This window comes from Pleurodeles waltl, chromosome 3_1, assembly GCF_031143425.1.
Source record: "Pleurodeles waltl isolate 20211129_DDA chromosome 3_1, aPleWal1.hap1.20221129, whole genome shotgun sequence".
NCBI classification, from domain to species: domain Eukaryota; kingdom Metazoa; phylum Chordata; class Amphibia; order Caudata; family Salamandridae; genus Pleurodeles; species Pleurodeles waltl.
In genome coordinates this window covers 1,916,203,070-1,916,230,875 of record NC_090440.1, presented here as the reverse complement: position 1 = coordinate 1,916,230,875, position 27,806 = coordinate 1,916,203,070, and the positions used below count along the sequence as shown (strand labels likewise).

The window sequence follows — 27,806 nt, the reverse complement described above, 5'->3', positions numbered from 1 at the left end:
AAAAGTATAAATATGGGCCTGAGTGTTTTATGTTGGTCAACATGAATACTAACTTGACCACAGATGTGTTTTAGAGTCTAATTTTAACTAACCATATCTTCTTACTTTTGCATTTCTTGAGCTAATATCTGGCTATATCTGCTTTTTGGTGTGTTTTGATACCTTACTGAAAACGTTTTTATAGGTCGGGCCTTCTAGACTGCACATGTTGCCTGGTTGCAAAAGATATATTGTGGGCTTATCAAGAACATACAGGGGCTTTGAGACTACACATTGCTTACCATTAGTTTATTTCCTGCCACTGTCATTTGCCTGCTCATTAGATGCTTTTTTTTGTCTGTCTTTGTTTGTCTCTGCCATGAAGCATAGCCTCTTTAGTCGTATTGGTGACTGAGTGGCTTCTGTGCTTCTTCTGCATGCTTTTATGGAACTACTTTTTTCTTTTTGTTTAAACATTGCATGAGAGTGTGTATGATTTCCACCCATCTACAGAGAGTGCTTTAATCCTCACTCATGCTCTCTGGCCATGGGCTTCTCTCTCACTACCCACACTTGTATTGCTCTCTCGCCCTTGAGCTTCTGCCCTAGCCCTCCACATTGCTCTCTTTCACCATGGCCTTCTGCCCTCACAATCTATATTGCTTTCTTTCACCTTGTGCTTCTGTCCCCCACACTTCACGTTGCTGTCCTTCGCCCATGTCCCCTCCCACCTGTTACCAGTGTTGTAACAAAACTTAAAGGGGCCCCCTGCAAAGTACGCGTAGGTGGCCCTCTCGCCCCTGGACTGAGCCAGGGAACTGCCACCACGGGCGGCTCCTCCATGCGGGCGGAGGAGCGTTGCACCATTGCCAGAAGCGGCAGCTGCAAAATCTTTAAAAGAAAACGATAATAATAAACCTTGTTTATTATCGTTTTCTTTTAAAGGGGCGGGGCCACAGTGGTGACGAGCAGTTAGAGGGAGTGCTGTGTCGTCTCAGGCTGGCCAAACACACATGCACAGTAGGCTCTCTCCAGACCAGCAACCCAGTTGTCGGTCTGGAGAGAGCCTACACAGGCTCCCAGTCTGCCTGGGAGTGCTGCACTGAGCAGTGTCAGGATTAGCCGCAGGGCAGGCTGGGAGCCTGTGCCTGCAGCGAGGAGACGGAGAAGTGGAGCGGTACGTGGCGTTAAGGTAAGTGTCAGTCGCGGTGACTGGGCATGGTGGCGGGGCAGGAGGAGGCCAAACAAATGTATATATAAAAAAAAATGTACTTCCCTTGTCACCGCGCTGATCCTGCGTTGCCGCCATTGTATTCTAGGCACAGGCTCCCAGCCTGCCCTGCGCCAATCATGACACTGCTTAAAGCAGCGTCATGTTTGGCTGGAGTGCCCCGGCTGGGTGCTCCAGAGCAGACTGGGAGCCTGTGCAGGCTCTCTCGAACTCGGCACCATAGTGCTGGGTTGGAGCGAGCCCTTGTGCGCATGTATGTTTGGCTGGCCCGACAGCCGGACAAACATACATGCGCACTGAGGGGAGTGCTCTGTGTACTCCCCTCCATGCTCGGCACCCCCATGGCTCCGCCCCTTTAGAAACAAAACGACAATAAACAGTGTTTATTGTCTTTTTGTTTCTAAAGTTTACAACTCCTGCTGGCGGGGGGTAGGAGGGGTGACGCCCCTGGTTAGTGTTTTTTTAAGTTATATTTTATTTTAACTCCCTCCGCCCCCTCCCCTGCGCGCCGCCCTGCCCCTTCTGCTTCCTGCGAGCCGCTCCTGCCTCCCACCACCATGTACAGTGTACTATGCTGAGGGGGGGGGCCCTAGAGCTCAGGGCCCCCCTCGTTCCGCAGGGCCTTGGGGCCTTTTTTACGCCAGTGCCAGCCGCTGCTCCCCATCTGCCCACTCTTGTAACAAGCTCATCCATTATTTCTATTTTTTAAAATAAAAATAACACTTTGAATCAGCGTTTTCGCACTACTTTTTTAAATTTACTAATCCATCTCTGATCTGTATTCAGAAAGACAAAACCGTGCTCTTTGTATGTGAATGCATGTGTGGTGCATACAAAATGACGTGACTTTTCTTGTCATTCGGTCTTTTTTCTCGCCCTGGTGCAAAACATTAACAAAGCCAATAGGTCTCGTAGACGAGACCTATTTACTTTGCCAGTGCTTATTTTGCTGTGCCGTGGTCTAGCCCCTGGCAGGCCCCAGCCCACTTAGAGTGCTGCTCAAGCCCATTCAGTTATACACCATCTGGGATCACCGTGAGATTCAAAGAGACTCTGAGCTAACTCAGTGACTCGCCGTCACACTCATGGTAAGACTCAAGCACGACTCCCTCACACACATACTCACTGACTAAGAATCATTCATATTTCAACTCACTGAGATTAAGGACCTTGCTCTAGTGAGCTCAGACGCACGAGCAAAGAGCCTCACTGTTGTGGCTGCTTAAGAATGTTGGGCACAGTCTAGAATCTGTGTCATGGAGATTCCAATGAGGGGTCTTGAGAGAGTCGAAGGTGAGAGATACGCGACGGTTGAAGGAAGGGGAGCTTACGCTGCTGTTGGGTTGGTGGTTTCTGAATAAAGCTCTTTACACTAAATTACCGTGTCAGAGCATAACACTGGCGACGAGGATGGGATCCGAACCCACGCGTGCAAAGCAGAACGTATGAACAGGATTGGTGAAGTACTGTGTCCAGGAAGCAGTTGAGACTCGGGTTCCTCTTGGGAGTCTCCTGAGAGACCAATGGTGGGCATATCGTAGTACTCCCAATAGCGTTACTGGAATCGCCCCTTTTGAGTACATGAGGGGAAGGTTGGGCTGTAACAAGATGTTCCCAGCGTGGTTCAGAGATAAGTTGGGATCATGTGTTCCTGAGAAACTTGACCATGAGAAACTTGGTAAAGCGTCCATGCGTAGGAGCAATCATCAACAAAAGTACAAATTGCAGTATGATTCCAAATCGTGTGTGTCCGATGTTGCATTGAAGGTTGATGACTTGGTATGGCTGAAAGACCCTAATTACAAAACAAAAGGAAGGTCAAGTTTCAAAGGTCCTTTCCGTATTAAGGAGGTGAGGAAAAATGTGGTTGTGCTGGATAATGGACTTGTTTGGAGTATGTCCGGATTTGCAAAATGGAACTGTCCCAGGATTGATTGCGATAATCTGGCTAACCGAGGAGCAAACCACACCGCAAGGGATGAGTCCAAGGTAACACCATGCAAGACAACTCCTTTCAGACTTCGTTCTAAACCATTGTGGTGGAAGGACTATGTTTCTTGAATTCTGACGTTTCTCTTTCTGCATACTTCTGTGCAATTTAGATTTCTGTATTACCATGTTTATTTCTGCCATTATATTGTCATATTGTTGCTTATTTGTTTTTATCCACACACATATGTATATATATTTTCTCTTTTCTTTTTTTTTTTCCTTATGTATTTCTTCTCTAGTGTGATAAGGGGGATGTGTTGTGGCTGCTTAAGAATGTTGGGCACAGTCTAGAATCTGTGTCATGGAGATTCCAATGAGGGGTCTTGAGAGAGTCGAAGGTGAGAGATACGCGACGGTTGAAGGAAGGGGAGCTTACGCTGCTGTTGGGTTGGTGGTTTCTGAATAAAGCTCTTTACACTAAATTACCGTGTCAGAGCATAACACTCACCTTTTCCGATGTACATGCGCGTGGCAAGACGAAGCAATCGCGAGCCCAGCTCCTTCCGCACAGTTTTCAATGTCTGGTGGAGACACTTCACCGACTCCACTTTAAGGGTTCGCAGGAGCTTCTTCTCAGTCTCAGACCCGGCCCCTGTGAGGCAAAGACAAAACAGCGTTTGACACATTCTAAAACAACTGTTCACAAACTAACATAACTTTCCAAAGATCAAGATTTACACAAGCTTTATTCACACAAATGTACGAATTAAATATGACTGCTGAGTTCTGAATACAATCTCACGAGACAATGCACGTGCACACAAAACCATTTGTAAGCCTCACAATGCTTCAGAATATTTGAAATTGTGCGCTTCTAGTGAGTGTATGTGAGTGTATGTTATGAAAAGGTATAGGTAGGTTTATTAATGGTAGCTGATATCTTTGTGTCTGGGAATGTGTATGATTGCATGTGGATATGATCAAGGAAGAAAATGTATGGGTTTATGGAAGTCTGTGGTGGTGAGTGTGGAACACATATGTATATATAAGTATGTAAGGAAGCATGTAAATAATTGTGCGTTGCGAGTGTCTGTGTGTGTGGTGGTACGTTTGTTGGCATGTGTACTATGTACCATTCTGTCAATGGTACAATCTCAAAGTGCCAGTGGGGCCCTCCACCATCACAGGATTCCATCAGGACCGGTTCGTGCTGTTGTTTGTGAGCTGTAATATGTAGGCTTTCATGTGAATACAGTTGATATTTTGTTGTTGATAATTTGATGTGTTGTGAGTTTGCAGTGTGAAGCCGCAGGTCTTGTCAAGATGCTATCTTAGATATCTGGCATGTGTATTGCGTGTAGAAGTATTTAAGATTGCCTGTGCGAGAGTCACCTGACCTAGTGCGAGCTGAGATAGTCCCAGAGAAATGCTGAGCGGGGACAGCACGATGTTGGGCTGCTTGGAGTCCTGGTCCACCAGCTTGAAAAGGTCAACGCTGAACGCCATCATGTTCTCGGAGAGCCTGCGCATGCCCTCCAGAGAAGCATCCTGATCACAGCTTTCCTCTTCACCTTCTACCTCACCAGACCTGGAGGGCTCAGCCTCCAGTTCAGGCTCTTCCTTGGAGGTTGTCGGGGTCTGGCTTTGTCCTTGGTCGGCACCAGTGACCTCCTGTGGTGGTGCTGCGCTTGAATGGGGGGTGAGGTTGACTGTTTCTGGCTCTGGATGAGGCACCTCTGGTTTTTCTGAGACAACATCTGTGGCCTCTGTGTGTTCTTCGACAGTGGTAGTGACAAATGTTGATTCATACACACGTTCTTCAACTGAATCAGCCTTTTCAGCTTCATCGGGGCCCTGTGAAAGTACAGGACAGACAGAAAATAATGAGAAACCTAGGAGGACTGAGCATCAATACCAAGCTTCCTCAGAGAGAGCAATTAGTAAGCATACTCATCTCACCAGGGTGCGATGAGTCTGAGTACGTGCTCGTTTCAAGGTACAATGTGAATCACAGAGTGACCTGAGTAGGAATATTCACTTCCCACAGGCTGTAATGATATCAGTGCTCAGCTATCCTGGGGCACATTGTGCGCCCTTCTTACACAATCAAGAGTTATCAGTACATGATCAAGCTAGTATCAGTGCTAGCCTGTCACACTGGGCAAACAAGTATCAGGGTCAATTTTCAAGGAGCACGAGTATCAACACTTCCCTCAAAGAGTGGACAAGAGTTATCAGTAATATCCCAACACATGGCGAAACAAGCATAGATATTAGCAATATCATACAAGGCAATAAATGTCAGTGCCCTCTTCTTACACAAGCTCAATGAGTATTAGTGCTCATTTTAGGTACCTGTACTCTCCTCTGAAAAATAGGCAATACAGCCTAATCCTCACCTCACATACAGTGCAGTGGGCTTACATACTCACTTCTTATATGATGGGCAGGGCAGGGTTGTATGTCAGAATACTAAGTTTATATAGGTAAGTATAGATTAAGTATGTTTAATGCCATATCCTCATACTATGTACTTAACATTAACATATATGCTCAAAATTCTGAATTCAATATTTTTGATTTATTTAGGTCAGTGTACATAACTCAATAATCTGGTAGAACAATGCACGGTAGGAATTATCAGTATTTACATCAAGTAGAAGTGTCAGTTGGTTCTCAGGTACCTCTTAGCCCAAGCAGAAATGTCACACATGGGACAATGAGTACATGTACTCACTACTCACCTGAGGCGCCACGTGAATTAGTATTCACCATTCAGATAGTGACACTAGAGTATTCATGGTGTCGAAACAATATCTGGACTATCTCTGCGTGTGTAGAAAATCTGCCTGAGCGTTCTATATGAGAAACATCTGTTCTAAAATTACGTCTAAAAGTATCTGCTCTACATTTGCATCTGGGAAATATTTGACTAGCACTTTTTGAGAGGAAAAAAACCCATAATATTTCTGTAAATCATTAAGACCATCTGTATTCCTTCCTGGCCTGCTTCATCTCTGCAAAGTCAGCTATCCAAATAGAAAGGCGTAGGATAAAAGCTAAGTGCAAGAACAACGCTTTTATGCTAAAGGTTCTATCATGTATAACGCATAGGTTAAAAATCCTAATAAATGGCAAAAAAGAAGGCAGCACCGATTAGAGGGATGTATGGGACTGAGGATTGAATTTTTAAGGGTGATGGTTACGGAACGTCCGAGGATGTGTGGAGTGAGAACTTCAGATGTGTGGAACGGGTTCTGAAGGTGTTTCTGAAATAAGAACTGAAGATGTGTGCGTAATGAGAACTGAAGGTGCAGGGCATGAACTGAAGATGTGTGGGGCATGACTAGTGATGTGTGGGGGATTCGAAACGAAGGTGTGATGCATGAACTGAAACTATGGGCCTCATTTAGAAAAAACTGGTGCATCGATCCTTGCAGTCTAGTGTAACTTTAACGCATGCTCTGAGCAGGAGTTAAAAAATGATGCTAGAATTTTGTAGATTTCACTGAGCTGTTCCTGCCGGCGCCCCCAGTGGGTGAACACCTCCCTTGCATACATTACACTTGGCGCAGGTATAATGTGGCACAAAGGTTTACAAACGGGAGCAATGGTACCACTGCGCCACTTTGTAAATATGGCACGGGGTGGGGGAAAGTTCTGTGCCGCTGTAGCATCAAAAAAGTGACACTACGGTGGAGCAAAGGAGCTTATATAGGGGACCCTATATGCGGAATAACTTGATTATGGTTTCAGGTATTCTGAATTGGCTTTCCTATGTTAATGTTGAAGAGATTTAAAATGTCCTTGGATTTGCAAAGTTTTACCATCTGTCTAAAAACAATTTTGCACAGATAACCAGTGACCTCGGCCATGATTTGAAAAAGGAAAATATGAAAAGAAGGTTTTGCTCGGATGATTAAACTGAAAGAGCAGACGGGGCAGTTCTGCTGCAAGAATAAGATGATGAAGAACAGGAACACCCTGTCTTTTATTCATTCCATGTTTTGTCACTGTTGGAACAGAATATGCAGCGATTGAGAGAGAACTTTTAGCCATGAAGATGTCTTATCCTGAGAGGAGACATCTTTTAATGGGCACTATAAAACCATTTGAAATTTTGATCATACCATTGGCCATCGCAGTGTTTGTGAAATCGTTAATGCAGGAATAGTTGCCAAGATAGATGGGCATTTTGTTTTAGCACAGTATATTTCATTGTTACTTATATTCCTGATGCAATCTTTTTTGGTGGATGCTGTGTCTTCGTTATCCAGAGTCCTCACTTACTTATGACCAGCCTGTAATTCCCTCACAACATGTGGTTGGAATAATTCAGCCTCTTTTAGACAAAGTTAAGATGGCATGAGAACGAATGGATCCAAAAGAAACAGAAGTTTTTTGCCAAGGTCTCTTTGAGTTTCGCAAAATGAATTGTATTTCAACCAGCAAGCTATCTTTGTGGTGGTCTTTGAACTGCAGTTGGATATAATAAGAATGTGTCATGCCTGCCAATTAGACGCTAAGACTACACTGGAATTAGTTTTACACTTTTTTTTAGTGGCCAGCTCTTGATTCTTATGTTCGCAAATATGTTTGTGCCTCTCCTGTTTGTATTCAACATAAATCACTATTTTCAAGATGGCAAATTTTTCTCATTTGTCCAGCAGCTAATGAAATGTACCAATGTTTTTGACTGATAGTTTTGTATTTATTGATTACCTCATACTATCACTTATGATGGAGGTGCTTAACTTTTTTCAAATTTTGGCGGACGTCTGTCTAAGGCAGATGGAGCTGAACAGGCTCTTTATTTTGGTTATGATCCCCAGTCAAACAGGGAAACACAGTGAACTAATCTAAGCGTAGAGCAATACCTACAATGATACTGTGATGCAATTCTAAATATTTGGGTTTTTCATTTACTAATTGTGGAATGTTCAGATGCAACTTATGGTATTACCAAGGTTTTATGGTTCTTTTGTATGCAAGGATTTCGTCCAAGAGTTTTTCCTTCTCCTCTTATTGATCCTTTGGTTCCAGCAGCTACTGGCTCTCTGTATCAGTTACAGACAAAAGTCTGAAAGTTTATGCTGGTCTAATGCAAAAACAAATTTTTTTTCTTTTCTTTTTGGTTGTAGAGAAAACGTTTGGTAGTCTTCTCATTTTCGTCTTGCTTATATATTGCATGATACATTTTAACCGTGATATTTTGCCCATTTTTTACAAGTCATCAGATCAATGTCAATCTCATCAACCAATCAATCAATCAATCAGTCTCATCACCTGCTTCTGTCTGAAATTGTGGCAATTATCGTACAACGGCGACCAGAATATGACGCTCAAGAAATTTGTGGTTCTTGGAAGTTCCAAGGTCATCTTCAAATTCTGATCCATTAGAGAGGTTTTCTATCTGGTGAGCATTCTTCAGATGATGCTTGTTCAGTACATGCTCCCTTCTCAGCCCGCCATTTCTTTCAAAGGCACCCTGATACACCTGCAGTATCAGGATGGGGCAAACTGTTATATTTGTGGCAACAGCTTAGCAGAAATTGCAAGCGTTCAGGAGAAGATGGGTCTCCTTGCTCTGTCAGGCAGCATGTTGTTGGACTTTGCATGCACTATGTGGTTAAGTGTCCTCACTATCTAAACCACACTGGTGCTGAAGTCACCCAGAGGAGTGTTCCAAGAGCCTTTCGGTGTGTCAGACAAGAAGGGCAGCTGCAGGACTGTGGAGTGCAGCAATGGACAAAGGATGTTAACTGCAGGCTTCTTAGCGTGCAAAACTCATGCGATGAGTTCTAGGAGAGTCGACAAATCTTACAACAGCCATTTCCAAGATGGTGGTCTGTCCAGAGAATAATAAGTCAGATTCTCAATCCAAGATACAGTGAAGTCCTTTCCTACAATGGATGCATCACAATACGTTTGTCTCCTTTTTTGTGTGATGCTCTTCACTCACTTGTTTCTATTTGTGTTCCTGATTTTCATTTTTTGCATTTGGAATGTCTGCTGAATCTACTTATGGATGTCCGTGCTTGGTTCATTCCTTTTCCCTGAAATCAGCAGGAATTTATTGCCTTGCTATTTATTAACTGCTACAAGATTGCCAAGGAGGTTTTTTATGTTTTTTCATCTCCTGACTTGGAGCCTCACGTATACTATTCAGTGCAGGGTGGCACCATGATTACTGGGAAGAGCCGGCTTTTTCTTAGACATTCAAGGAGGAAATTCAGAATTCCTTTTAGCGTCCTGTCCTTAACACTTTTTGTAGAAAGTATCATTATTCAAAAGGCAAACAAATCTCCTTCTATCCACTGGAATCCACTCATGCATGTCTGCCAGTAAGAATTCTAAGCATTCATTTCTGATCATGTCAATGTCGAGCTAAGTGAAATGAACTGCAGTGCACACTTACCTTTGCATACTAGCAGTGCGTGGAGACGCATCACTTTGAACCTCTTGAACATAGGTGTCTTTGGCAGCAGAAGAGGCTGGTGGGGTATGCAGAGAGTGGGTACCACCTGGAAAAAGGTGTTGCATCCCCAGTGGAATAAAGACCAGAAGGACTACATGACTTATGCAGGCAAAGGATGCTCACAAGACCTGCAATGGTGGAAGGTAGCTTGAGCATTTATGATATTACTTCCTTGTAGTGCAGAGCCTCCTTACTATGCAACTGAGATACATGGCTGCTACACTCGCAGACTGTTATTGCTTGGAAGTGTATGAAAGACTGACCTAGATTCAGGAAAGTATTCTTGCACAACTCTTTTGTTTAGGAACACCGACTTTGCACTTGACAAGAATTTCAGGAGTCATCTGCTACCCCAGTAGTTGTAGAGGTTGACCCGTTGATGCCCACCACGCTATCTCAACAGTGTGGAGGATGTCAATGGGTCAAACTCCTATGGTGTGTGGGGAAACCTCCTTTTATCTCACTGTAGGCTTTCCCCCATGTAGGCACCGGTGGTGGTTGGCGCATAATCGCTTCTGCATCAATCACCACTCCTCCCCTGACCCATCAGTGATGGCAGTGCACCCCATAACACACGGACATCACCGATCCTACTGGGCAGCAACACAAGGGGCAGGTGGGTGCAGCTCTGCACATGTCCAGAGGGATCTCTCTCGCCAGCCACCACCTTTAGTTTTGGGGAAGGCAACACTGGAAAGGGGAGAATCTCCCTTTTCAGCAATGCTTTTTTCAAACAGGCCCTAGCTCACTGATCGCAGATGCACCATGATCCACAAGCAGGGATCCCACTAGACATCAGATATTTCTGCTTTTTCTGTGGAGGCCAGCCTCCTTTGGCATGCATTGACATCCCTGTGGGCAAAATAATGTCTATTGATTTTTCATTTCCCGGTGTGAGCATGAAAATTTGGCAGCCATTTTATTTTTAGTTCTGCTGCCCGGAACCTTTCTAGCACCACCCCCAGGGAGCACAGTAAACAAACAAACAAACAAAGAGGAGTCATTGCACCCAAGATATAACTTGTGGAGAATGGATATAAAATACAAATGGCACAATAAAATCTATAGATGAAGTGGGCTCACCCATTTCCATATGATATCTGTTGCAGTGGGTGGGAAGAATGTGAATGGCACAGTAACTGATCAACAGCTGAAGTGGGCTGACAAACTGCCCTTTGCTCTGGTGGGTGTAAGCCAAATGCGAACAGCTGAATAAATATTCAGTGGATGAATGGGGTTCAGCCATTGCCCCATGATGTATTCCCTGGTGAAAAGAAGTAAAACGTGAATGGCACAATAACTGATAATTTGCTGAAGTGTGGCCACACATGTCCCCAATGATGTATGCTGTGCTGGGTGGAAGTAAAATGTGAATGACACAACAACTGATCAATGGCTGAAGTGGGCTCTCTCATTTCCACATGGTATATGTTGCAGTGGGTGGAAGTAAAACGTGAATGGCATTGCTTAAATAAGCTCACCCATTTCCCCAGCAATATAGACTGTCCGGGGGAAAGTACAAAGTGAATGGGTAAAATACTAATTAGTGGCTGAAGTGGGTTCACTCACTGCCTCTTGATGTATGTTGTGCTGGGTGGAGGTAAAATGTTAATGGCATGGTTTCTGATCAGTGGCTGATGAGAGCTCACACACTGCCCTATGCTGTGATGGAATGAAAGAGACGGTCACATAGTGCACAAGGCTAACATCATTGTGAGTCACCCTCATTTTGTTTTTGCATAAGTCACATGTCTCTTAAGGAGGTTTCTTCTGGTTCACTGACAAATTTGGTATAATGTGCTTTTGCTTTACTGGGTGTGTTGCAATTTGAACTTTATTTTTGTTTTTTGCTCTTTTTCTCTGAGCTTTTTAGGGTAAGTTCTTCACAGCGTTGATCTTTTTTTGGGGATGTTCTTTGCAGCGTTGAGTCAGACAAGTGCTTCTCCCATTTTTAGATGTTGTTGCAAGCACTTTACTGCACTGTCACTCTCAAAGCTTTGCATTCCATTCTTTAAATTCCTAGCACACCCATAGCATTAATTTCTATGAGTGCCTCTGTTCTACCTAGGCCAGAAGGTTTTAGATAGAAAACAGACATGGAATCTCATTTGTTAGCTGCTTCTGGGGGTCTAATTCAAATAATGGATGAGGGGTCTAAGGCAGGGTCTGATACTGAGACGGCATCTGAAGGAGAGGGTCATGAAGGAGAATCTTGAAGTGATCTTTCCACTGGGGTTGCTTCTGATGATGAAACATCTTTCAGTGATCCTGAGGAACATGCCCCTGGCAGTCATTATGTCCCTTTGCAAGCACAATTTGTGCAATGGTGAACCAGTGACAGAATAGACCAATCCAGAGTACAGGCAGATATCATGCACAGCATAGGCAGACTGCTCACTTGGCAGACTTCAACCACAAATACCCACATTCACTATAGATGTTAAATGTAAGGTCAAAAGCAAAAATGTTTTGCCTAATGGCTTCTTCTAACTTTTTTCTCATTGAAGACTTCCTTGAAGAGACTCTGCAGCAATAAATTTGGGTGTTGAAGAGTTTCTTAGAAAGCATGGAGGTACTCGGGGCGCACGTGTGGACTCCTACTTCACTTGGCGAGTTGTAAACATTTCTGGGTCTTATACTGAACAAGGGAATAGGGAACAAACCAAACATACTATCCTATTGGTCTACTTGTAGAGTTTGGGTACCACCCAGCTTTGCACCGCTGATGAGCAGAAACAGGTTTTTGATTTTCCTGTTCCATTACCCTAGAACCACCCAGATCGTGACAGGCTATTCAAAATTTTGCCTTTTGTGGAGCATTTGTCAGACACGTTTCCAGAGATTTATACCCCTGAAAAGGATGTAGTATTTGATGAGTCCTTGATCTTGTACAAAAAATGACTGCTATTACGGCATCAAGATGTACTCAATGCGCGAGAGCTCTACTGATTATGTTTACAGCCTGAATGGATGCCAAAATAAATTCTGCAGGTTGCGCTACCGAGTTAGTTCTTAGTGAGAAGGCAGCATATAAGCTTGCCCGATCTCTCTTTCATAAAAATTATAACATTTATGTAGATAACTCCTATGCAGGAGTCAAGCTGTACAAAGCTGTACAAAGGTGATACTGTGGCTCACGGTACAATTAGAAAGCTCCACAAAGGATTTCCTCAGGAACTTGTTAGTAAGAAGCTCCAGCAAGGCCAGAGCCATGTGTTCTATGTGTTGCATTGCAACAAACTCAGCGCTGTCAACTTCTCAGGCAGGTATATGTGCTCACTACACTTAACGATGAGAGCACTTCTCCAGTAATGGTTTGGGTGAGTCAGCAGAAGTCCACAAGCCCACCTGTATACTTGATTAAAACAAGTAGATGGGTGGAGTGTTTAAAAATATTTATGTTCTTCAATTATATAATGTGTGAATCATAAAACTTGTAAACAGAGTGAGTAGTTGGCCACTCACCTGATTCAGCTGGAAACATACAATGCATATGGTTGAGCACCACATAGAATACTGGTGTCCTTCCTTGACTTTCAGCTGGCTGTTACTGAAAGCGTTACTGCTGTAGAAGCAGTACCCTATACTTCATCTTTTGTGGAGAACATTGCAAGCCAGCAGGACTGACACTTTGCTGATCGCATTCCTGGAACAGAACAAAAAGAGTCACCTCTCTCGCTGATTTAGAGTTTATGTTCGGTAAGGAAAGAGGCAAGAGAGTAGGTATTACTGTTGTTGTGTAGCCATTTTAGCTATAATTTTATACACATTATTTTAGCAAACTAGGCCTGCCGGCAAAAGTGCTACCCTTTGTCTCCAATGTTCACAGAAACATACACACTCTTACGTGGGGATCCTTTCTTGGAACATCAGCTATTTTAATATAAAAACACTACTTTGACCCATGTACGTTAGAGGGAGATTCCAGCCAGATGACCACTACTGTATGCTGATTGCTGATTGCTTCACTACAGCTGCTTATGTAGACTACAGGCCTCTTGCTCAGGTATGAGGGATGATGTCTTCCCAAGGGGAACCTGAATGGTAGAATTAGAGCTTAACATGCTGTGCTCTAATGTAGCTTAGGTAGGAACTATCTCTACAAACTCTAGTGACAATATGGTAGCCTTATTCTTGTGTTTTACTCTCCTTGTCACAATTTTAATCTTATTGTGCTTCATCGTCCTACTTATTGCAATACATGCTTTATTATCTAAGATGCAGTTACTTTATTCTGCCTCCGATTGTCCTTGCATATGTGAGACTAATGTAACTGAGAGAGACGGATGAGATCTGAGTGACCACGATTCTCCTGAGGAGACATGTATGTCATGCGCCGGGAAACACCCAGAAGAACGAGTCCGGAACCATGAAGTTGTGAAAAACTAAAGCGAAACAACTCTTTTGTTTTCCATGGCTTCCTGGTTTTGGTACCTTAACCACGCATGTCCGAACAACATGCATACATGGTTAAGGTACAGAAGAAGGGAGTCGGAGTGGACGCGGTGAAGGAGGAGGTAAGTTGGGCTGGGACTGGAGCTGTTTTTTGGGGGAGATAGTGGGGCTCGGGGTGATTAGGGTTTGAGGGGCAGGATTTAGGTTTAAGGGGTGGGTTGGGAGGTTGGGGTGTTTAGGTTTTAGGGGCGCGGTGGGGACTCAGGGTATTTTTAGTTTTTGGGGTGGGGTGGGGGGCTGGGGGTGATTAGGGTTTGGGGTGGGGGTCAGGGTTTAGGTTTAAGGGCTGGGGTGGTTTAGGTTTTGGGGGGGTTGGGGTTCTGGTAATTTTGGGGGTGGGGGTTGGGGTTGTTGTGGGGATGGGGGGGTCACGGTAATTTTTGGGGGTGGGAGGCTAGGGGGGAAGCATGCTGGATCATGCATGCTGATTGCTAATGCCTTTACCAGGAATGCCTTTACCAGGAAAGCGTTTACAACGGTAAAATCATTGTAAACGCATTTGTGGTAAAGGCATTAGTGGTTAGAACGAGGTTGTGGTTCTGACCTCGTTGTTGAGCCACGGGTGCGTGGAGATGAGGCATTCCTAGTCAGCCGGAACAAACCCGGATTAGGCCGACAGGTGTCACATTGTGCGAGAATAGACTAATTCCCCACAGTACAAGTGATTCTGCCACCCGAATCCAGTAGTCTCATTAGGATAATGAGAACTTACGTGTCTCCAGTGCCCATCTCAGCCTGGCCTGTGTTTTCCAGCGTGCTTCGTTTTGTACTACACAAAAGTGAAATTCTGAGAAAATGATTGCAGTGGATCACACAGATTAAGAGTTACTATCTGCCCCAAATGGCTGTTAATGTACACATGCTTTCCATGGTCCATTCCTTACATAGTTGTGCAGCTTTGTAAATTCTTTCATCTCATTTGGAAAGAGGGACTCTAATCCAAATTTTGTTCCTCCTAAATTAAATTTCAGCCACTGTGTCTTTATTGACACCAGTAAAGAGGTACACATCGGTGTTGCTTGCCACCTTCATATTCTGTCAAAACGTGCAGAGGTCCTGTCCACCATATCATATTACAAGTGCAATACACTCAATTCACTACACATAACGGTGGACAGGTTACGTGTCATGTTTTGAATGAGTGCCCTGGCCACTAAACCGTTGGTCATTTGTGAAGTACTCTTTTGGGAACTTAGTGATATCTGCCCCAGTAGGTTTAAACCAGTTTTCAAAGGTAGGTTTGCTCACAATGTCTGAGGAATAGGCCTCCAGTGTATCCTCTGACACCCCCAACATCCTTCCACACACTGGAAGGGAAGGAGTTGGATTTAGTAAAGTGTGTGTGCTGAAGATATATATACATATAAATATATGTCATACTTGTGGACTGTTTGCCATCTTGATCCTCTTTTGAAACATGGCAGAAATTCCGTCCACTGCATAACTAGTACACTTCATTCAACGCACTACAGAAATTGGTGGACAGGAAATGCACCATGTTTTGATTGTCTACCCTGTCCACCAAACCCTAAGGCCCTTAGGGCCACATGTACGTACCTTTCTTGTCATCGCAAATGGCCCGATTCTGCGAATCGTGCCATTTGCAACGAGAAAAAAGTATTTTCGTATGTACAGACCCATTTTTGCGATTCGGTAATCTTTTACGAGTCGCAATTAGGAGTCGCAGTCGCAGTTGCGAGTCGCAGTCCAATGTATGATTGTATGATGTATGATGTATGATTGTTTTGTGACAGTTGGTGCTAACCCATTCGCAAGAGGGACCCCTTCCCCTTTGTGAATGCATGCAAAAGCATTTTTTCATTTAAGTGAATCGGCTGCATTTAAAAAAAAAATATACTGCTTTATTTAAAAGCAGTCACAGACATGGTGGTCTTCTGACTCCAGCAGGCCACCATCCCTGTGAGTGCCGCCATTCCCAATGGGTTCTCAAATTGCAACCTACCTCATTAATATTAATGAGGCAGGTCTATTTGCGACACACCGGGAATCGCAAAAGAAACTCAATGGAGTTTCTTACATTTGGAATTGCGATTCCCTAATTACGATTTGCAAGGAATCGCAATTAGGAAATCGCAAATCCAACTACTTGTACATGTGGCCCTTGGTGAGATAGACATGAACAGGTAGTCAAAGAGTAGTAGCCTAGGTTTGATTGTATAGGGATCTTATGTAGGTAGAAGGCTGATGTTAAAACTGAAAAGAACCTTTGCCAAAGCACTATCCCCCAACAGTGGCTGGCAGTATGTGTTTACAGGCAATTGTGAGGCTGCTGGGGTACGGAATATCCTGATACTGTTAGCACTATTTATTCTTTGATCCTATTACTACCACTAGTGCCAAAACCAACCGGTATAAGTCTGTACTTCAGTAGTGGATGACCTTGAAAAGAACCAAAACATTCCCTGACATTTTTGAAAACTGAACATCCACTGGCGTCCAGGGTGGTGTAATATACGTGCATCTCACTCACCCACAATGCTCTGCAAGACTCAAACTTTGTCTGACAGGCTAAAAGCATGCATTTTCCTCACATTTCTCTGACAGAGACGTCCAGAATCTGTGGGGGTCCACAAAATTCCTTCCATCCAATGATGTTCACACTTCTCCTGATCAAAAATACTACCTGACTTGTGAGGCTCCAACTAGAGCCAGCGACACAAAGGCTCCAAAATGCACCCTGGAGATATTTGCGATGTGGGTAGCTATGCTATTTGCAAGGTCTCTCATTGTCCCTGGTTTGAATCGTTCCTTCTGTGGGCACTAGGCCCAGTCAAACCAACGTGGTACCATTTTTATCACAATAAGATTGAGACCGCCGAGTGGTAGAATTGTGTGTCTCCCTGCAGTTTCTGGAAGTTTTTTTACAGAAAGGAGAGTAAAATTATAGTTGTGCCACGTTAGTAAGCCTAGAACATGACTGGTTGTACTTGATGAAGGCAGGAGAGGAAAGAAGAGCTTAAATTCACCACACTTATTATTACATGAAGTTTTTGTAGATACCAAGCTGATTTTGCACTTACCACAAGGAAAAAGTAGTTTACAGACTGTGCCCATTTATAGCTTGTTGCGTGACCAAGTCTTAAACATTTCCACATGACCCAATTGACAAAACTCAGCGGCCACGTTGCAAAAAACTACACAGATGCGAGCTTCTTGGCTGAACCCACTTTAGAGGGGGGTTGGGAAGGGTTCAAGCTTGTGTTTCTTCAGAAGATAACAACGAATTGCGTGTTTCCTACTGCACTGTTGCAGTGGTATGAATCATCTCCATGTGTTATCCATTTATAAGTTCCATGCTATATATAACCTTTTGGCTTTGCGTAGGGGCATGTGTGCCAATCCACTACAGACCGCGGTTAACTTATTCCAAGTTCTACATGCAATGCACAGAATGCTTTATATCTGTTGACTACACTGGAGGGCATCTTGCTCCTTCTTTATCCTGAGTACGATCCTCCTAGGTTACAATCCCCCTTTACCTGTAATTTCAAGGTGAGGAATGTGTACTTTACGCAGGGCTTTAAGTTGGATTTAAAAAGTTGGTGCCGGGAGGTCTCAAAAAGGAGCGCGGCCTAAAAAGTGTAATAAGGTTTCCAAGATGCACAGTCTATGAAATAAAGGATGTGGCACTAAAATTCTTTGCTTCCCATAGTGTGCCACTCGACCAGTGTTTTGGCACCTCTCTGTGAGCTTTCTGTTATTCCAAAGACATCATACAATGCACTGAAAACATGCCACACCTATTGGTTTTGCCAACGCGTGGTAGGGGAATCAGACGAATAAGTCACGTCAATAATTACGTTGTGTATAATAACATTGGAAAATCTTCCAATTCTAAGATTATGAGACTGAGTTAAACATCACTATGGTCTGAGGAACAGCCAGATAGTGGTCTTCTTACTGACTCAATCACTCCTGTCTCCGCTTCACATCACTTTCTTCTGAAGTCGCTCAGTAGGAAACACTTACACCGTCTTCTCCTGATATTTTTCTGAAACCGTCCATCCTCTCAAATCATTTCTCACATCTTTCTTCTTCAGCACCCTCTTTTCTCCTGGCCGTACTTCCTTGCTTTACCTGCACCTCATACCCCACACTCATACACTGCAACCACTCACTTGTAAGCACTGCATTGTCTCTAACCTTCGCCCTTTCAATATTACGCCAGCTGCAAGCTTACTTCGCACACTTTTGCATAGACTCACAATTACACCTTCCACACCTGACCACTGCTCTGTTTACATTCCAGAGATCTCAAGGAGTGGATGAGCACATACTCTGAACATCTCTATGACCCTCTGAGAGGCAGCGGCGGCCACCACAAATGTCAAGGGGGCGGATGGGACGGGGGCGACGACAGTGACAAGAAAAAAACCCAAAAAAAACACTTACTGTTCTTGCCGTCGTTGCTGACACCTGCCGCCTTGCTCCTCTTCTGGTGTCCCATTATTCACTGGGACACCACACAGGCTCCCCAGCAATTCTGGCACTGCTTTCATGCTAAACCTAGCATGAAAGCAGCGTCAGGATTGGTCCAAGTGGCTTGGACTGCCACTCAAACACAACCCTGGAGTCAGTGCAGTTTCTCCAGCTCAGCTGTTCAACACAGCCGGGTTGGAGGAACGTAAGGGCGCATGTGTGTCTGGCCGGCCTGAGACGGCCAGCCAAACACAGGTGCGCACTTAGGTACACTCACTCTCCTCCCCACTCACCTTCCGTGGCCCAGCCCTACTCCTCCCTGCACTGCTGGCTGAGCCAGCAGATGAAAAACAAAACAATAGTAAACTATTGTTTTATTTTTCATCTACTGGCTCTTAGCCAGGGGGCCGACGCCCATAAAGCATTGCGGAGGAGCCGTCCCTGAAAGTCACTGTTAGAAGCTCACTTTGGCCTGAACTCCAGCACTCTCAATTGTGGCCCAGTTTATTAACATTCACCCACAAATTTGAACTTGCACAGATACAAAATGGCAACTCTTTTCATATTACTCACTGTAATATGTTTCAAGAAAAAAATCAGAAACACAAAATACAAATAGTTTTAGGCATGCAATAGTAAATAAAACACATTAAATAAAGACATGAACAACTTTGCTGACCTGGATTACCTTAATGTTTTAAAACTAATTCTTCACAAACAGATCAGTATTTTGCCTGTAAAATGGAAGGGCAGTAATATAGGACCATTTTCGACATCAGTTTTTAATTAATCCTGACTTTCTGGGTCCTTTTATAAACAAGCCACTCTTGGCGGCCATCTTAAGTTACCCATGTACACTGTGCAGGTAACATGGCAGGACGTGACTGAATGACCACTGCTATAGCAGTTTGCAAGGGCCCAGCATTTGCAATGGCACAAAACCAAATATAGGAGTGGCATGAATTGTTTTTTCTGCAAAAGCCCAACAGTTTTTTGGACACCTTGGAAGAAATTATCTATACGAGCTTTGCAGTCACTACCGCATAAATGCCAACAGACCAGATTCAAATGAGACACAATTTTTTAATCCTAAAATGGTTTTATTCTAGCTGTCTCCCGTCTAAAATTGCCTTTGCTTCAAAGTATGTCAATGGGGAGAATAAGCCAGGACTGAGGTGGCTCGAGAGTCCTGGAGGGGTAGTAGGCATAAAGAGGCACAAAAAAAGAGTGGAGAGTGGAAAGTGGGCACAACAAGGCCCAGGAGAGACAGTGGAAAACAGGCAGAAAGGGAGAGAGTGGAGAGCGAAAAATGGGCACAAAGAGAGATCAACTAGAGAGAGAGAGAGAGAGAGAGAGAGAGAGAGAGAGAGAGAGAGAGAGAGAGAGAGAGAGAGAGAGAGAGAGAGAGAGAGAGAGAGAGAGAGAGAGAGGAAAACGGGCACAGAGATAGAGAAAGAACGGACAGAAGGGCGAGAGGAAGGAGCAGAGAGCGAGACAGAAGGACGAGCACAAGAACAAGGCGGGCGTAGAGACTGGGTACGGAAGATCCTTTGACTGATCGGAGGACTGTTCCAGGTAAGTGGAAGTGGGATATGGGCACCTGCTCAATGGGGTCGCACAGTGGTTGCCATTAAGCAAGTCCTAAGAGGGGGGAAGCGCGCAGGTGGAGTGCGGGCTAGGGGAGGGCAGGGTGCAGGAGAAGGCACGCAACATAGATGCAGGTAAGAAGCATGGGTAGGTGGTTAAGTGTGGGGGGTGTGTGGGTGTTGGGAGAACGCGGGAGTAACGGGAGCGAAGGAAAAGTGGGGCACAAAGAGGCACAAATAGAGTAGGAAAAAAGGATGCAAAGAGACAAAAACAAAAAAGAACGGAGAGAGAAAAATTGGCATAAAGAGGTCCAAAAGAAAGTGGAAAGTGAAAAATAGACACAAAGAGAGAGAGTGGAGAGTGTAAAAATGAGTGCATAGAGGCACAAGTAAAAGAGTGGAGAGTGGAAAATGGGCACAAAGAGGTCCAAGAAAACCAAGAATAGAACATTCAATATTAGAGCTCAGTTTTCAAGTTTCCATCCATACATGAGTAGTTTATCCAATCCAGAATTAATCTTTGTCTTCTGTTAGCAATAATCCTTGATTTATAGTAGGGAAAAAGAGTAAAAACCTCACACAAACAACTCACACATACAAGTCTCGTCAGCTCCTCGAAACTTCGAAAGCCGTTGGACGCTACCATTCATTAGCAGAGACAGCGCTTACGTTACCTTTGCATGTAAAATTGCTACCATTTCATGTTCTGGCACATTCTTTATACAAAGGATCACAATATCAGCAGAGACAGAGAATCGAGGATTCCTTAACCTTTTAAATGCCAGTCGCTGAGGACACCCCGTTGAAAGGGATAGTATACTCCTGTTGCTGCACAAGAGGCAGAGGGAAGAGAGAGGCAGGACAGGACACAAGTGTCTACCTAGGTATTCTGTGGACAGTCTGCGGCCCGAGGCAGATGGGGAAAAGCTGACACTGAGACACGTACAGAGTCTGAATGTCACAGGAGTGATGTAATATAAATTTTAGTAGAGACACTTGTGTCAGATCCTTCTCCCACCTTGCTACAAAGACCTGGAACTCCCTCCCCGTCAACCTACGTCTGACCCAGGACCTCCTGACCTAAAGGAAGCACCTCAAGACCTGGCTCTTTGAGCAGTAGCTCACTCCGCCCAGCACCTTGAGACCCTACCGGGTGAGTAGCACGCTTAACAAATTACTGATTGATTGATTGTCAATAAGGTCATCAGAATGTGACAGTTTATGTTTTATGTTAATCACTGTATTAACAGTTAAGTGTAGAAGATGCACTGCCATGTAATTTAATTGTGCATTTGCTTGTATTTCAGCTTATAGTTCAGTGCAAATAAAAATGATATTGAATTTCTAATGATTAATAAATTATAAATATGTGCAAAAATAAGAGAAATGCACTTCTCTATTATACTTAAAGAAATGTGTTAACAAAGCAATTCCATTTGAAATGAAATGTGTTACTCTTAATAATGAGATGTTAATAATGTTGAATTAATGCTTGCATTTTACATGTTTGACTAAAACATTTTAACTTATTGCATTATTATGATTTCCCTTGTGTAAGGGTGAGTGAGGCCTGTAACTCATGACCGCACTAGAAATGCTAATTTATTTCTTGACGTGAACTTTCTTTTAGGTTACGATCTCATGAGAAGACTAATAATAGTCTCTATTGTTTCAGTATAGACAGAATGTAGTGTAGTGTCCTTACAGAAAAACATTGTAGAACATTGACTGATATAGTATACAATTGTTTCAAACTTGCATGCAGTCAAGCAGAGGGAAGATGCTCCCATGACAGACCTGGGAAAGTATTGTGATGTTTCAACTTAGAGTCATGTGATGGATTTCGATTTGATGATGCCCATTCAATGTGACATGGACTAATACCATTGAAGAATCAGAATGCTTTGGGAATTCTAAAATATCTATGGACATTTTAACTTTAAGCAGTCCTGAAGTTCCTAGCAGCTTTCAGAGAACTTCAGATGTTTGCAGAAGCCTTGCTGATCCTGATTCTTTGCTCATGAAGAATTTCTGAATGCAGTGTACCTCGGAGATATATATCTCCCTCTCAATCAATGCCCCTTTGAAAGGCCCTTTTAGACTTAGAAATTATTTTATGTCCCCTTCAGAAGACTCTTGACCGAGCTTCTGATATGCTGACGCTGTCCCTTTTTACCTAACTTTTTCCTACCTAAGTTAGTGACCTGCAGTCTGAGTTTATCTTTTTCCAAATTATTTTTGTCCTTTCTATGCTTTTTATATTTTGCCTGCATTTAATTCTCACCACACATGTATTTCCCTGATTCAGTTAGTTGTAGGATTGACCTGTACCCAACCAAAGATTATGGATTCTGCTAATTTGAAGTGAGTAATGGTTGTTAAACCTGAGCAAAGACTAATTTCTGTAACTCAGATATTCTTGCCTATGATACGTATTCTTCTTCTTTAATGTTTAGTTTTGCTAATGTTAGTTTGCCTACATTTATTTCAATGCCTTGGACAAACCTTGGTGATTATAAATCTTTATGACTTGGCTTTGCACATTTTCTATGTGACTTTGAGCTTGTGTTTGTGATAAATACATTAACTTTATTCCTGATTGGAGTTTTCCTTCTGTGGCCACATTGGTCATGGTTTTTTAATTAATTGGGTTTGTATTGCAATTGTGTTGATGGTGCTACCACACTTCTTTCTGGGTCGAAATATTCATCAACCTTGATGAGCACTGATGTTGGATGAATATGCAACAGCAGGAGAAATCACCTCGAACACCTCAAATGTAATGAGTCAGTAGCCAGCTTGTAGAGAAAAATCCACAGCGCATCAAGTCCTTTATGTTGCTTTCATTACGTTTGAACATGGTGGCCACCTTTACTAAAGAAAGTCCCATTTCAGTGCTGTTAAAAGACGCATAACTCCCCCACTGTAGTGAATGGACACTTCACTCTACATGCGACTGTAATGGAAGCATAAACATACAACCACAGCCCAATCTAACTTATGTAAAGATGTTTAACAAAGAAGCGGAATCAAAGCTCTCCCATACTATTGTTTGTAGAAGCCCTTTTGTCTGTAAATACATATGCTCTGGTAGACAGTAGCACATCTTAAGAAAGAACGGGGTGGGGGCTTAACATGTTGGGTCATAGGTCACCAATTGTTATTGGAAAGGTTAGTGTTCAATGAGATTAAATGTGCTGTTGAATGCTGAAAGCTATAAAGTGAAAGTGGGACCCTGATGGTGGGAGCACAGAATGCACTGGTAGAGTTCTGCTGCGCCTTTTTTGCATGTTCTTGTGTAAAGGATTCTGTGTCTTGCTTCTTTTTGTGCTCTTTTGGTTCTATGTGCTTCCACTCAGCCTGGAAGAAAATCCTCTATTGAGTTATTTAGGCACAATGTGTCTGGCTGAGCGTTTCTTCCGCTGGGGAAGAGGCTGATAAGGTAGTCACCGTTGCTATTGGGGAGCCCTGTGACTTCTAATTTATTTATATTAGGCACAACATTATCAAATAAGCTTCCTAAGATTAAGGCTCAGTGCTCTCCTTTCTGATGCATTCTCCAAGGGCTGACCACAAAAAAATGATTAAACCCACTGTGTCTGTTTGCTTTCTCTTAAGTACCTGTTTTCGAGGGGAACTTGGCTCCAGTTTTGTCAGAGGTATCACTTTTTCCACTTCAGTAATTCCTCCCACCTGTGAGTGAAAAGCAGAAGGTGAGAAATTAACATTTCTTTTGAATCTTATAATACCAATAATTACTTGAAATAAAAAAAATGTATAGCGGAAAAGCACACACTGACCAATTACAGCAATTGTTTCTGTGAGGAGATCATATGATCATCATCATATTATCATACCATCATATGGTGTATGAAACAGGATATGGATGTGCCATCATTTTTTGAAAATAGTGAATTTCTGTGACAGTAGAGATTAGGAATGATAAACCGTAGGCAAGCAGCAACCCCATTAAGGTTTCTCATCAACCTCTAATGCCTTTGGATTCAAATTGGCAAGGTTCTGAAAATAATTTGTTTTCTGGAGGGAGTGCACAGCAATTCAACATTGCATACTAAAAGACTGACAGTTGCTAGGCCAGGTACAATCTTTGAGTAAGTAGAGTACGAGCGGCATATGCGTTCTTCCCTTTTAATTCAAGCACGTCCCTATCCGCTGTAGCACATTTACGTGGCCAAATCAAGCCCTCAGATTGTTTCAGGGTAAAGAGACATATGTAAATATCCTGGGAGTTCCTTTAAGATTTATTGGAAAATATTATAATTGTAATTGTAATTATATAGCGCTTACTACCCCTGATAAGGCGTCGAAGCATGGGTGAAATGATAGAGCCTTGAGGGACCATTGCTTTTGTGAAGTATGGTTTGGAAGACAAAGGGGGAGAATAGATGATATTTGTTCTGTTTTGAAGGTAGGATGTGATTCAGTCGCGAGCCATATGCCATCTTCGTAGAGACTTTGTATTCGAATATTATGGTGAACTGTGTTGAAGGCTGAGAGGTCCAAGAGACTGTTTTTTAAGGTCATCCAAGATGGCGATGAGGGCCGGTTCGGTGCCTCTTCCTGTGCAGAAATGCTTTCTGGTAATCTGAAAGTATGGAGTTATCATCAGTGAATTGTGTCATCTAGGTGAATGCTGCTCTTTCTATCAGTTTGCCCAGGAAAGGCCCATTTGTAATTGATTTGTAGTTGTTGGGATCATGCAGGTCCAGGTTTGTTTTCTCTAAAAATGGGCATATGTATATTTTTTTTAGGTCTTCAGGAAAGATTTCCTTAGTAAATAAATTACTGATGATTCTTCTTATTCTTGTGGCAGCAGAACTAGTTAGAAGAATGTTCTTGAACGTGACTCTTCAAAATGCGGCTTCCGCTCCAACCACGACACCAGGACCATCCTTATCACTGCAACAGAGGTCATCAGATCCCTCCTCGGCCATGGAGAGAAAGCAGTCCTGATCCTCCTAGACCTCTTTGCTGCAATTGACACCATCTCCCACTTTACCCTCACTGTCAGACTCCACCACATGGGATCCGATGCAATGCCCTCAAATAAATCCACGGCCGCACTCAGGGGGTCCGCCTCCACCCTTCACCTCTGAACCTAAGAGCATCATATGCCTTGTCCCCCCGGGATCCTCTCTCAGCCCACCCTCTTAAACGTTTAAGTGATGCCGCTGGCTGAGATTGTTCGTTCCCATGGACTCAAAAACATCTCTTACACTGATGACACCCAACTAATACTCTCCCTCGCCAAAGACCATGTCACCCCGAGAGACAACTTCAGCAATGCCATGACACATGTTGCTGATTGGACAAAATCCAACTACTTGAAACTGAACACGGACAAGATGGAAGTGATCATCTTCGGAAGCAACCCCTCCCCGCGGTATGACTCCTGTTGGCCCTGCACACTTGGACAACCCCCATCTCCATGCCCGCAACCTCGGCATCATCATCAACAGCAAACTCACCTTCAAACAATTAAGGCACTGGCCTCCGGCAGTTTCCACACCCTCTGCATGCTACAGATGATCTTCAAATGGATCCCCCTCGAAACCAGAAAGGCAGTCACTCAAGCCGTCATCACAAGCAGACTTGACTACGGAAATGCCCTCTACGCTGGACCCCCCGCGCAGTTCATCCACCAACTCCAGACCATCCAGAACACAGCAGCAAGACTCATTCTAGACGTTACCAGAAGAACCAACATCAACCTCCACCTCAGATGTCTGCTCTGGCTGCCGGTGCACAAGAGATGCAAATTCAAAGTTCTCATCATCGCCTACAAAGCCCCCCACAACATCGGACCCGAGCTAACTGCAGACTCTCTGCCACCAGCCAACCAGAGAGCCCCACTTGAGAACACTAGCACTCGCCCATGTCCTGAAAATCCGACGCAGCCGCTGCCTACCTAGCTGCCAAGAACTGGAATGACCCCAATACATGGCTCTTCGAGGAGTAGCCCGGATACGCAGCAACAACGTTAAGCTCATGGATACCACCCAGGGTGATAAACTGTGCTCTATAAATACAGTGGTTGATTGACTGGTGGACAAGGATCAGAAGGGTAGCTGGCTGGCCTGTTTGCCTTGGCTAGATCCATAAATTCACTTTGTTATATTTGTTTGAAGGAATACGGTCGCTGGATTAGCCTACTCTTGGAAAAGATTTTTGGAAATGGGTTGGTGCTGATGGTTTTTCTTTGTTTTAAATAGGAGTCGAACATGTCTGCTTTGGTTGTGTTGGTTGTGGACTTGCCAGTTTGTCAGTAAATTCTTGAGAAATGTGATGAGTTCCTTCTCTGCATTTATGTTTATGACATTTGATGAGAATTTTACAAAATTCTTTATTTGCACATTGAGGATTTTGAATTCTGTCTGAATAATATTTTTTTTTAGCTATTTTGATTGTTGACTTGCATATTCTGTTAAGATTCTGTAGGGGAAGTTTGTCTTGATTTCTGTTTGTTTTGATCCAGGTGCAGTGCAGCTTTCTAATTTGTTGTTTTATCTCTTTTAGTTCTGTATTTGTCCAAGGTGCTTGCTTTTCATTTGTCTTGCTTTGTTGTTCTTAGTGGTATTAGCCACTCATGAAGCTTTTGAACAGAGTTGATTGTGTCTAGATCTGTTTTGGATGTTGGTTGGGTTTTTAAGTGTTCAAAATTGTGTTTGTTCCACAGTCAATAGGTGGATGCATGTAAAGTGGTCTTAGGTGTGTTGATTTGTGGTGCTTTATGTTGGAATGCTATCAAATGGTGGTCTGACAATGTAACTGGAGTCATCCTGTGAAAGGTAACTAATCCTGAATTAGCAAAAATGACATCTAGGATCAATATGTGTGGAATTGTGTCACGTAGGTTAATTGTGACTAGGACAGTGATGATGGTTTTTGGATGGGGCATACTGGGTTTGTCAAACTAAATGTTTAGGTCGCCAAGAATGCATAGGTTGGAGTGTAGTGTTATAAGGTTTGGAACTGTGTTTAGAAATGTGTCTGGGAATGGTGAATTGCTAGGTCGTGGCCTGTAAAGGAGAAGGAAGTTACAGGAGGAAGCTGGGGTCGGGTTGCATCTGGTAATGAGAGCCTCACAACCTTGCAAGGAAATTCATCAGAATTGGTGAGATTTATTGTTTACTTTAATGTAACAGCTAGTCCACCTCCTCTTTGGCCTATTCAATTTTGTTTGATAGTTTGATAGCTTGGAGGAACAGCTTCATGGAATTCTGGGGCCATTTCATCTCCTAAACATGCTTCAGTTCTGAAGAGTAAGTCAGTTTGTGTGTCGGTGAGTAGGTCATAGCTGTAGTGCTTGTTTTTTTAGAGTGATTGTGCATTTATTTGAAGATAATTCAGGGATTGTGTTTTGGTGGTGATGTGACTTTGTTTTGTAGAACAGTGAGCAGTATATTTGTACTTATTGCAGGTGTGTAATTAGTGCTGGTACTAGCTGTAAGAGGTTAGCAATCGTTTTGTTTTTGTATGTTGTATTCCTTGTCCACCCGGCTTAGTAGACACTTTGAAGGGTTTGTGTGTGTAGGATGAGAGTGAGTTGGTGAATTGTGTAGTTTTTGTAGAGTAGCCTTTTTGTGTGATAGACATGGGGATGTGAAGTTGTGAAGAGTGACATTCTGTTTATTTTGTTTGCATCTGTTTAGGGTGGAAGGTGTATGGGCTATGGATTGTGGAT

At 43.4% G+C, this 27,806-nt stretch overlaps 1 protein-coding gene across 2 annotated transcripts in view; it reads right to left on the bottom strand.

Moving 5' to 3' along the window:
* The window catches only part of SERPINF2 (serpin family F member 2), a 143,832-nt gene that overhangs the window by 43,582 nt on the left and 72,444 nt on the right, over positions 1-27,806 (bottom strand). For both annotated transcript variants that reach the window (XM_069226128.1, XM_069226130.1), the window contains 3 exons: positions 23,723-23,794; positions 4,540-4,996; positions 3,651-3,794 (listed from right to left, as the gene is read on the bottom strand). In XM_069226128.1, coding sequence (XP_069082229.1) covers positions 3,651-3,794; positions 4,540-4,996; positions 23,723-23,794 — 673 coding nt within the window. The remainder of the gene's footprint in view (positions 1-3,650; positions 3,795-4,539; positions 4,997-23,722; positions 23,795-27,806) is intronic.